This window comes from Microcebus murinus, chromosome 16 (assembly GCF_040939455.1).
Source record: "Microcebus murinus isolate Inina chromosome 16, M.murinus_Inina_mat1.0, whole genome shotgun sequence".
NCBI lineage: Eukaryota > Metazoa > Chordata > Mammalia > Primates > Cheirogaleidae > Microcebus > Microcebus murinus.
Genome location: NC_134119.1, coordinates 63,086,916 through 63,097,951, shown reverse-complemented (window position 1 = coordinate 63,097,951; position 11,036 = coordinate 63,086,916). Strand labels below are relative to the sequence as shown.

At 58.4% G+C, this 11,036-nt stretch overlaps 1 protein-coding gene across 1 annotated transcript in view; it reads right to left on the bottom strand.

Annotated features, from left to right (window-relative positions):
* Nucleotides 1–1,657: 1,657 nt before the first annotated feature.
* The window catches only part of MEGF8 (multiple EGF like domains 8), a 39,339-nt gene continuing 29,960 nt past the window's right edge, over nt 1,658–11,036 (bottom strand). Inside the window, exons 35-41 of the mRNA XM_012758471.3 lie at nt 9,265–9,472; nt 8,922–9,081; nt 7,860–8,052; nt 7,260–7,430; nt 7,003–7,133; nt 6,359–6,491; nt 1,658–4,296 (exon numbers count right to left, since the gene is read on the bottom strand). Coding sequence (XP_012613925.2) covers nt 3,028–4,296; nt 6,359–6,491; nt 7,003–7,133; nt 7,260–7,430; nt 7,860–8,052; nt 8,922–9,081; nt 9,265–9,472 — 2,265 coding nt within the window. The 3' untranslated portion in view covers nt 1,658–3,027. The remainder of the gene's footprint in view (nt 4,297–6,358; nt 6,492–7,002; nt 7,134–7,259; nt 7,431–7,859; nt 8,053–8,921; nt 9,082–9,264; nt 9,473–11,036) is intronic.

Below are 11,036 nucleotides of genomic sequence, written 5' to 3'. Positions count from 1 at the left end.
CACACCTACATCAGCGTGGGGCCCATTGTGGGTGATCATGGACAGAAGACATCAGCTTAGGAAGGGAAGTGACTTTGGAGGTGATGTGTGGAGCAACGGAGAGTCCGACAGGCTTGGGTCAGACTCTGGCTCACCTCCTAATTGGCCCTGAGTTCTTAGGCAAGACACTTCGCTTTCACATCTGGGAAAACGAGCCAGTATCTCCCAGTGGTGATATTGGAAAGATTAAAAGACTCATGCCAAGTACCCAGAACAGTGCCTGGAGGGCTGTAAGCCCTCAATATAATTCCCCACCTCTCCCCGAGTCCCCAAAGTGTTGGTAGAACCCAGGTGTCCGGCCTTGCATGCCCAGCTTCCTCTCACCCTACCTGGCACCTCCCGCATCCAGGTGCGTCCAGGGAGAAGTGACAGCTCCAGTGAGAGGCTGACGAGGAAGGAGGACGGAAGTGCAATACAGTACATTTGTGCAGGAGCACGTGCATGGCCCCGACAGGTGTTGGAGAGAGAGTGGCTCAGCATCCCAGCGCCAAGGGCTGGTGACGGGGCGAATGCTCTGCTTAAGAGGGCAAAGTCGCAGGATGACTGCTAGGAAGAGACCTTACGTAAGGGGTCCAAGCACAGCCTGCAGGACTCTTGACGAAGAACCTTAGCTCCTTCCTGGCCACGCAGGATAAACTGTCCTCTGGCCTTGGGACTGTCTCTCTCGCAGCACATCACGCTGCTCATCAGCTCTGCAGTGGGTAAACCGTTTTTGTTTCTTTGTTTGTTTGTGTTTTTTTTGAGACAGGATCTGTGGTGTGACCGTAGCTCACCATGACCTCAAACTCCTTGACTCTAGCGATCCTCCCACCTCAGCCTCCTGAGTAGCAGGGACTACAGGCACACACCTCCACACCCAGCTAATTTTTTGTAGAGACAGGGTCGGGCCATGTTGTCCAGGCTGGTCTTGAACTCCTGGCCTCAAGTGATCCTCCGGCATGGATTGGAGACACGTGGATTTGAGAGTCAGACGGCCAGTGTTCAAACAGCAGCTGTCACTTAACAGCTAAATGATGTCTGTGACTTTTTGTTTCCTCATCTGCAAAACAGGGATCACACAGCACCTCCCTCACAGGGTTGGTGGAAAGATCCGATGAAACCACTGCAGTACATGCCGAGCAGACTACGTAACATACGGTGCTCAGGAAGTTCGAGTTCATACATCCTGGAGGGCAGGGACTACGGGCAGCTAGTAAAGGCAAAACTCGTGTATGGTCAGCAGTCCCTGAAAATCCCATCAATTGCTCACAACAAGACCAACTGTCCAGGTCATCCAGCACTCAGGGGCTGGTTCAGAAAGTCAAGACCCAATCCATCCCTGTCCTGCACGCAGACTATACTCGGACACCTGTGTCTTCCCCACACTTTTTATTTGTTGGTTTGGCCACTCCCCCTCTTTCTCGGATGTGGCCCCTGCCACCTCCGACACACACGCACCGGCAGCGCCTCTCAGACCGGGGCCCCCAGCAAGGGGAAGATGTGGTGCCCAGCCCCGCAAGAACCAATAAGCAGCTGGGGGTTGAAGTCTGGGAGCAGAAGGAGAGCCCCAAGTTCAAGACAACTGCCAGGATTGGGGATAGGGGGGTCTTCAAAGGGTAAAGGAGCTCAGAAGTCCATGGAGGTGGCTCGGGTGGGGGGCAGCCCCTCGGGAGGGCCCAGAGATCGTCAAAGCAATACTGTCTGAAGAGAGCCACGCACTGATGATCCCAGCATGGGCACCCCCAGCCTGGGACCCTCCCGTGCCCACCTGAGGCCGCACCTCAGGCAGAGGGTTGGCCCCCTCTGAACAGGACTCAGTTGTCCCAGCTTTGCTGGGTGACTCTGGAGCCAGGGCTGGGTAACACCCATGCTGAGCTTTGTCCCTCCAGCCTAGGGGAGTGCTGGGCTATCGCACTGTCCCATCTGTTCCTTTGCAGCCACTACCTTCACCAGCACTACCAAGTCCCTGCACTCAATTCCTGCTATTGAAATACAGTGGTGTCTCCACCCCCAGTTGGACCTGGCTGAAGAGATGTCTACAGGCCAACTTGCATCAAAAACTAGACTCATGATCTTACCACCAGCCCCAGTCTGCCCCAGCTTAAACCACCGCACATCCCCAAGCTTCAGGCTGCAGTTAGGGGTCATCCTGGATTTATCCCCCCCTCACCCTGACATCTGTACTGTTGTTACCTTCTTCCACACACATCCTGCATCCTGACTGTCACTGCCCTGGCCTGGCCCTCCCCACATCCTCCTGCTGCGTCTCTTGTCCCCTCCAATCCATAGCTGAGTAATCTCTTAAATAGGAACGTCAGACCCTGTCGCTCCACCTCCAAAAACCGTCAGCTTCCCATTGCCCTGAGAATTAAACCCCAAACTCCACCCGGGCCCCGGGTGATCCAGCCCCTGCCTGTCCCCAACATCGTGTCCTGATACTTGGTCTGGGACATAATGGCCAGTTTTCTGGTCCTTTCAATAAAATAAGCTGGTCCCCACCTCAGGGCCTCTGCCCTTGCACTTCCCTCGGCCTGGAGACAGTTCCCGAAGCTCCTCCCATGGCCAGTTCTTTTCGGTTGTTCTCAGTGGAGCTTCTCTGAGTGCCCCATCGACTTTACCCCGTGGTCCCTTGCTGCCACTTCTCACTGAGGTTTCACAGCACGGATCTCTCTCTGAAGCCACCTTACTTGCCTGTGTGTGCGCACATGCACGTGCCAACTGTCTCCCTTCACTAGAGCCTCAGTCCCATGAGATCAGGGAACCTCACATGGTTCCTGCTTTGCCCCATGCCTACAACAGTGCCTGGCACATAGTAGGTGCTCAATAAATAGCTGCTGAATGCAGAACAAAGGAGGCCCTGTCTGGGGACCCCTGGGTGATTGGTGGGCCCCCTGGGAGCCAGTGGTCTCTAAGGAGACAGTGTCCAGGGGCCCCCGGGTGGAGGGGCCCCAAGTCTAGGGCGGCCCCATCAGGCGACTCAGATACTGTGGCTGAGGACCCTGCAGCAGGTCAGAGGGACATGCTGGTGAGGTTGTCCTGGCTCAACAGTCCCTTCCGGCCTGCTCCGGCCCCATGCCCGCTGCCCCCAGCACCCCCGCCGCCCCCACAGTACTCGTGCAGCCTGTGCCGCAGCGTGACCAGGGCTGACCCCAGGCAGGCCCCGTTGGGTGCATGGGGCCCACCAGGTAGCTGGAGCAGCAGCGTGGCCACGCCAGCCATGCCATCTTCTGTGGGCTCGAGGGTGATGGGCCCAGCTCGCAGGCCAGCAGTGGTGGCAGGGATGGCCGGTGGGCAGCACCCCCCTCCCATGGGTCCCCAGGGACCCCCGGCCCCTGTCAGCAGCAGGGGTGCCAGGAAGGGCTCAGAGCGGCGGAAGGCAGGGGGCGGGAGCCCAGCGGGCTTCCAGGCCGGGGCTGGAGCAGTAGGGTCGGGCGGGAAGCAGACGGTGACCTTGGCAAAGGGGCGGCTGGCCATCTTGGTCATCTCCTGCAGGTGCCGGCGCTGCTCCTGCCGCTGGTCCAGCGCCTGCTTGGCCTTCCAGAGGAGCACACAGAGTGACAGGAAGAGGAAGAAGCAGGAGAAGAAGACGGAGAAGAAGACGAACAGGTCGATGTGGGCCTGGTCCTGCCGGAAGAAGAGCAGGCCCTGCGAGTCGGCCGAGCCGTTGGCGCCGGGCCCACTTGGGTCTCCCACGCCCAGCAGCAGCAGGTAGAAGCGGCTGGACTTGAGGGCATGGTGCTCGTGCGGGTAGGTGATGACCAACCGGTCCCGCACGCTGCGGACCACGAGTACAGCCGACGGCTCCGTCACTGTCACGTAGGTAATCAGGCCCCGTGGCCACACCTCTCGTACCCGCGGCTCTGCTGGGCTGCCCGGCCCACTCCCAGCCCCTGGTCCCCCTGGATCCCTGGTCCCCCGGAGCCCACCGTCAGCAGGGGGTGGGGGTGGCGGCGGGGGTGGGGGAGGCTGGATGTGCACCGTGTGGACTCCAGTGTCAGGGGCCACACGGACGACAAAGGTGTCATAGGAGGTGGAGACGTAGAGGTCCACAGCACCAAAGGTCACGTCCAGTGTCAGGCGGATGTCCACGTTGGTGAACTTGGGCTGCACACCAAAGAGCACGGTGCGGCCAGGGCCCAGCGCCCGGCGCTTGGGCTCGTGGAAGCAGTTGGTCTGGGACGTGGGGTCCAGGCAGCACTCCTGCTCCACGGAGATGAGGCGGTAGCACTGCTGGCCGCCCAGCGGGCTTCCATGGAACGACTCCCGGCACTTGGCGCACTGCGGGCAGGGCAGGGGGCAGGAGGTGGCCGTCAGGACTGAGCTCGGTGCCCGCCTGGCCCCCAAGCAGGACTGAATGACACCCTACACTTGTTGATACGTAGCTTTTGCCCTGGAGGCCCCCTCTGTGTCCCAGCTACTTCCCGGTGACCCTCCTGGAGCCTCCCTGCCACAGTGCACATGCTACCAGGACCCGACACTCCAGCACTGCGGTCCCTGGTGTCACCCTAGGGCCCCCAGCACCCTGATGCCAAGGCCGCTGGCACTCTGAAGCACAGTGATGAAGGGCTCTGTTGAATTCTGGCTCTATCTCCTCACCAGCTGTGTGGCCTTGGACTAGTGACTTGACCTCAGGGAGCCTGGGACTCCACACACTGGTAGCAACTGTGGCTCGCTCACAGGACCAATGAAATCACAGGCACGGCTGTGCTAGGCATGCTCCCACCTCAGGGCCTTTGCACTGGCTGACCCTCTGCCGGACAGCTGTCCTCCCATGTGTCTGCTTGTCCAGCACCCTCTCTTCCATCGGGTCCTGACTCAAGTGCCACCTCCTCACTGTCCTCCTTGGCCACTGCATGCACCATTTCCACTCCCAACACGTCCTAGCCACCCTTTCTGCTCAATTTTTCTCCCAGCTGTTCATCATCATCCAACACACTACGCATCTCACTTGCTCGTTTACTCACTGCCGGGCTCCTCCACAAGAAAATAAATTCCTTGAAGACAGAACATTTTGCCTGTTTTGTTCCCTACTGTGCCCCCAGCACCTCGCAGTGTGTGGCCTATAGTAGGTGCTCAATAAACATGTGTGGCATGAATGAGTGTACGGATAACAGCTATTATGATTCCCGGAGCGTAGCAGAAAGCACTAGAGTTCCACGATCAGACCAGGGTCAATCTTGGCTCCAGATGCAACTGGCTGCCTGACCTGGAACAGGCGATTTGACGTTTCTGGGCCCGTTTCCCTCTTACATCCACACCTGGCCAAGGCCCCAGCACAGCCTTGCCGAGCCTTCCACCTCTGTGCTGTTGCCACCGTCTGCACGGCACAGCTCCCAGCTGGGTGGCATGTGCCCCGTACATACCAGCGGTCACTGCCATTCCTAGTAGAACTGAAAGAAACTGCTACTTCAGAGCAGCCAATGGACCTCCTAGAGGAGGAGGTCTCAGTTGATCTCTGGGACTCTCTGGTAGAAGCCAAGGGGTCTTTCGCTTAACAAGAAAGCAAAAATTCTGATCTGGGATGGCAATATTGGGGGGGATCAGTAAAGTTATAGAACTGCTGTCATTTGGGGTGGAGCTGCATCTTTGCAGCTATGATGCAGATGGGTAAGAGAGACTGAGAGCAAGGGACTCTCCCTTTCCTCTGGAACTGGATAGAGAAAGTGGGTGGGGTGGGGTGGTATCCTCCAGGAGGGAGCATGGCATGTCCTCCTCCCGGGAGGTACTCCGCAACATGGCAGCCAGCCAGGTGGCCAGTGCAGGTGCTCCAGGAACCTCCCGAAGAAGACAAGGGAAACGGACGAGGGGGAATTTGAATCTGGGTATTAGAACTGAGATTCTGTTAGCCTAAGGTCATCAGGTAGGAGCTACCACTTGGGGAGAACCTGCCTGAGAAAGAAGCTAAGAAAGAGGAAAGCAGAATCAAGATCAGGGAAGCAGAGACTCCTGACATCACTGTGTGAGCACCTGGATCCAGCCATTCCTGAAGGCAGACCTGGATCTCAGTTTTGAGAGCCAATATACTTTATTTTTTTGCTTAAGCTACTATAAGATGGATTTTCGGGCATTTGGAACCTTCGAGTTATGCTATCTGTAATGGAGACTATCTCCCCACTAATCTGAGAGCCGCCCAGAAGCTCCTACCTGGGTCCCCAGGATCACCTCCCACGGCCTAACACTGACTGGGCCTCAGGAACAGTCTGTCCAGCTGACCTGGATCCCAAGGCTGCAGATTCAGAACCACGTTCTTGGTCCTGCCCCCAGCCTGGCGACCTCATCCCAGCTCTGGACCCTCAGGGATGCGGGACCCCCAGCCCATAACTTGCTTCTCCAGCCAAACCTGGTACTTGTAGCAGTCTCGGCGGTCGCTGGGGGAGCTGCCCTGGCACGTGCCGGTCTCCGTGTTGTTCTGACACGGGCAGCCCGTGCCATCCTGCTCGTTACATGTGTCCGCGTGGCCGTTGCACTGGCATCTGAGGACGGGAAAGAAGGGGAGCGTCACAGAGCTCCCACGACCTGCAGGGGCCCAGGCTAGACACGGTATGCGCGAGCCCCACCCTGTCCAACGGGCCACGAGAGGAAACTGAGGCTCACACAGGTCATCTGCCAAGCCCATGGAGCAGCTAAATGACAGATTTCAGGATCAGAACCCAGGGTAGACTGAGTTCAGAGTTCACTGAACATGCAAAAGGCAGGAGGCAGAATAGGGAGGTTGTTTCAATGCCTCTCCCCTCAGCTGCCCTCTCTCTGTCACCAGTCTCGGCCAGGGCTGCTGTGTAGCCCGCATTTCAGCACCAGCCTTGGAGGTGGTGGTGGTGGGGGGTGTCTCTGAACTGAGTTTACCTCCTTCTCCCAACTCTGCCCCAGCCTGGGGGCTCCCTGGGGGGTTCATTCTCTACTGACTGAAGGCAGAAGATGGGGGGGTGTGGCTCCAAAGCCATTCCTAATGAGAAGGATGAGGGTCCCAGACCCCGTTCCTCTCACTTGGTGCACTTCCCATCCAGGAGGAAGTAGCCATGGAGGCAGCTCTCGCACTTGTCCCCATAGCTGTTGTTCTGGCAGTTCACGCACACAGCCTCGTCTTCAGCAGGACCCTCTGTCACCCAGTTTTCAATCTGGCCAAGAAAGAACAGAGTGATCACAAAAAGGCATGGACCAGCCCCCACCTCCCTCAGTCCCGGGGGTCTGGCCCCAGCCCCTCCTCCCTCAGACCCAGGAGTTGGGGACTCAGCCTCTTTCACCTCCTCTGGATCTAGAGAATATTTCTCTGGCTCCTTCCTGGCCATTTCAAGTTCCTTCCTGGAGACGCAGACGTGGCTATTTCCACGACAGAAGGTGTGGCAGGGCCGGCAGGTCCCGCCCCCGACAGCTGAACCCACGAACAGCGGGAGACACTGCTCACAGTGGCTGCCCTGAGAACCCAGGACGGCATGGTCAGGAGGGTTGGAGAATTACTGGGGAGGAGGGGCATTAGGTTCTGAAAGCACAGGACGGGAGGGCGGCAAGGGCTGGGGCGCCTGGTTTGGACAATTCCAGCCCGTCTGCGATTTAGCCCCACCATCACCTATGCACTTGCAGCCCAAAGTCCTGCACTCAAAGAGCCCTTCCCTGCACTATCCCAAATCTTCTCCATGAGCCTGCCCTCCCAGCCTGGCACCCGCTCCGTCCACTACTCCGGGGCAGCCCGAGTCTTCGCACACCTCCCTGGCCCAGCTCTGCCGCCGCTTCCCCTCCCCCGGCTTATCAGGGCTTGGAATGGGGCTCAAGATGCCCGAGCATGGGCTGAAGGCCAGCAAGGGCCCGGGTCCCGCCATCGGGGTCTGAGCCCCCAGGCGGCCCACCTTGGTGTGGTTGCGGCAGAGCAGGCAGTGGTCACGCGCCCCCACGCCGGCACACTCGCTGTGGCGGTTGCAGCGACACTCCGTGGAGCAGTTGCGACCAACAAAGCCAAAGTGGCAGCGGCAGTGGTCGGGCTCCACGCACGAGCCGTTCACGCAGCCCTGGGCACACACGGGGCGGCAAAGGCCTGTCACGCTGCAGGGGGAGCGGAGGTCAGGGCAAGCGGCCCCCATAGGAGGCCACCCTCCTCGTTACTCCGTGGCCTAGCCCCTCAGCCACTACTCCACTCTCTTCTCCACTAGTCCCTCCTCCCTGGTCTGTTGCCTCATCCTCTCCTCCTCGGGGTCTAGCTCACCACTCCTCCAGGAGTCACAACCTCCTTCTGGCACCGATCAACTCCCTCCTCCCTGCTCTATCTCACCACCCCTTCCCCTCCCAGCCACGCCCACCACCCACACAGCCTGCATAAATCTCAGACATATCTCGCCACTTTCATGCACTGGACTTCTTTTTCTCCTATCCTGCTCTGCTCTACACTTGCGGCACTAGCCTACCGCCTGAGGGGGACTGAGCCACAGAGCTCTGCCCCCCACTGCCCATCTGTGGAAACATTGTCTTCCATGCAACTCGGAGGGTGCCACACAGAGCGAGCGAGCAAAGCTTCGTCTGTATTTACAGCTGCTCCCCATCGCTCGCATCAGCGCCTGAGCTCCGCTCCTGTCAGATCAGCCTCTGTCTCCCATCAGGCCCAGATGGGACGGATGGGAACGTCTAGTTGCAGGAAAACAAGCTAAGGGCTCCCACTGATTCTGCATTATGGATTGTAATTATTTCATTACATATTACAATGTAATAATACAAACACAGTGCACGATGAATGTAATGCACTGGAATCATCCCAAAACCATCCCTTATCCCCCCCCCCCCCCAGTCTGTGGAAAACTTATCTTCCATGAAACTGGTCCCTGGTGCCAAAAAGGTTGGGGACGCTGCTCTAGACCTCACCCCGGTCTGTCTGGCCCTGCTCCTGCAGCCGCCCAGCCCTGTCTGGCCCACAGCCTCACTTGTCCATGGTGTAGCCCGTCTTGCAGCTGCACTCGTAGCCGTGGGGCTGGTCGTGGCAGTTCTGGGTCTCGTTGCAGTCGTGGTGCCCGTTCGCACACTCGTCCTCAGGGGGGCAGGACAGGAAGGCCCAGGAGGCCTCGGGATGCCCACACATCAACCCTGGCTCGGGGAATACAGGGCTTCACCTGGGGGGCTCTCTGCACCGCCCACCCCCAGCCACCCAGGCCCTTGCTCCTACTTCCTCTGAGCCCCACTTCCGGTCTGGCTCAGCACCCCCACATTCCCACGCTAGACCCCAGCTAAGGGCCAGCCCTTCTAGGCCTACCCCCAAACCCCTCTCACCATCGCGGGGGCCGCTGAGTCCGCCCTCCATGCAGCGGCCGCCCCCATCCTGGCCCCCCAAGGCACACCAGCCGCAGTGGGGGCGCCGCAGGCACAGGGCACACTGGGTTGCCTGGGCACAGCCCAGGGAGCAGCTCTCGGGTCCCCGGAGCAGCCGCCCACAACCTCCGGCCATACACCGCAGGGGCAGGTAAGAGGGGCTCAGACACTGCAGCGGGTGGGGCGAGAGTGGGGGAAGAGAGTCAAGCGAGCACATTCCGGGCATCTTCACTGACCACACTCTTCTCCTAGGCCTTGCCCCTCCCTGGCCATGGCCAGGTGCACTAGCTGTGGTCATATGTTCTCCCTCTCAAGCATTTGAAACTGGATGTCAAGACTAGAAGTCGGGCTAGGAAGGTCCTTGAAACGAGAAGGTCATGTAGACTTGGGACGGAGGGACTGTCTGGATGAGCAAAAGACGAGAACGTGGAGAGGCGAGAGGAGACGGCTGCAGACAGAGGCAGAGATGGGAACCACACCCCCACAGAGAGATGGAAAAGAGCTTTCCAGGCTTCATCGCAGCCCCTGGTGAGGCCTGGCTGCACCTTCTACCCAGGTTCCAGGAGGTGCCACTGTATGGCGTAGGGAGTACCCTTTACCCAGCTAGCTGAGGACACTGTTTTCTTACAGCTCAGGAAGGCAACAACCCCAGATGGGCACAGAAAAGAGTGTCAGGAGTGGGGTTGTAACCACAGTCACTTAAAAAAAACACAGACCTGACTGCTGGGACAAAAAGGCTTCTCCCACCCCAGGCTGGGAGGCCAAGGAGTCCTTGGTTAGGGGCCAGGTGGCAACTCCTCCAGGGGTGGGGAACCTGCGGCCCCCGGGCCACATGTGGCCTTCCAGATCCTTGAGTGTGGCCTTTCGACTGAATCAAAATTTTACACAACAAATGCGTTTAACAAAGGGATTTGTTCTGGGAAGTCTGGATCCGGTCACAGGCTTCACTTGGGGATCTGGAGGGCCACATTTGGCCTTGAGGACACACCCCTGTTTGGGACCCCAGCTACAGGCACCATGAGGTTCGGACCCCTAGGAACCTACCTCAGTGTTTAAGAGCATTTTATTTACTGCTGGGGCCTTAAGTGAAGTATGAGAGGAAAGAGATTAATCTGGACTGGCTGCCTGGAAGCACTTAGGAAAAAGCAAAGCAACCCTGTGATCCCGAAATAGAAAACCCCGACTGCTCTGGCCGGAGCTCTGAGACCACTGCGGGTCAGAGCCCTCGACGAGCTGAGCCTTGCTGAAAGGCCAGAGGAAAAGCCTCTGCCAGGCTGGGTGTCTAGATCTAAATTTAGTGCCCGCGCTGGCAGATGGCAAGGCAACCTGGGAGGGGTAGAGAACCGAGTCCCCGGCCCTGCACAGCACTTTCTGCTGTGACCTCCCTAGCGGCCAAATGTGATGACACCCCACTCTATAAACTGCACGTCCTGTGTTCTGAGAGCAGGACCCTAGCTTGTCTGTTGACAAACCCCACAGCCTAGCAAAGTGCTCGGCACAAGGAAGGTGCTTGATAATGAATTTATTAAAAGGACAGAGGATGGGAGGAAGGAGTAGGCCAGGGACAAGCTCTCTCTGCTGCCTGCCCCAGGCTCTAAGCCCAAAACCATTAAAGAATAATGCCAGAAGGTCAAAACCAGGTAGCCCTTGAGCCAGATCATAAGACGTCTACGAAAGGACGTCAGGGAAAGACTGAGGGACCGTGAATAAGAACGACCAGGCAGCCAGGAAGA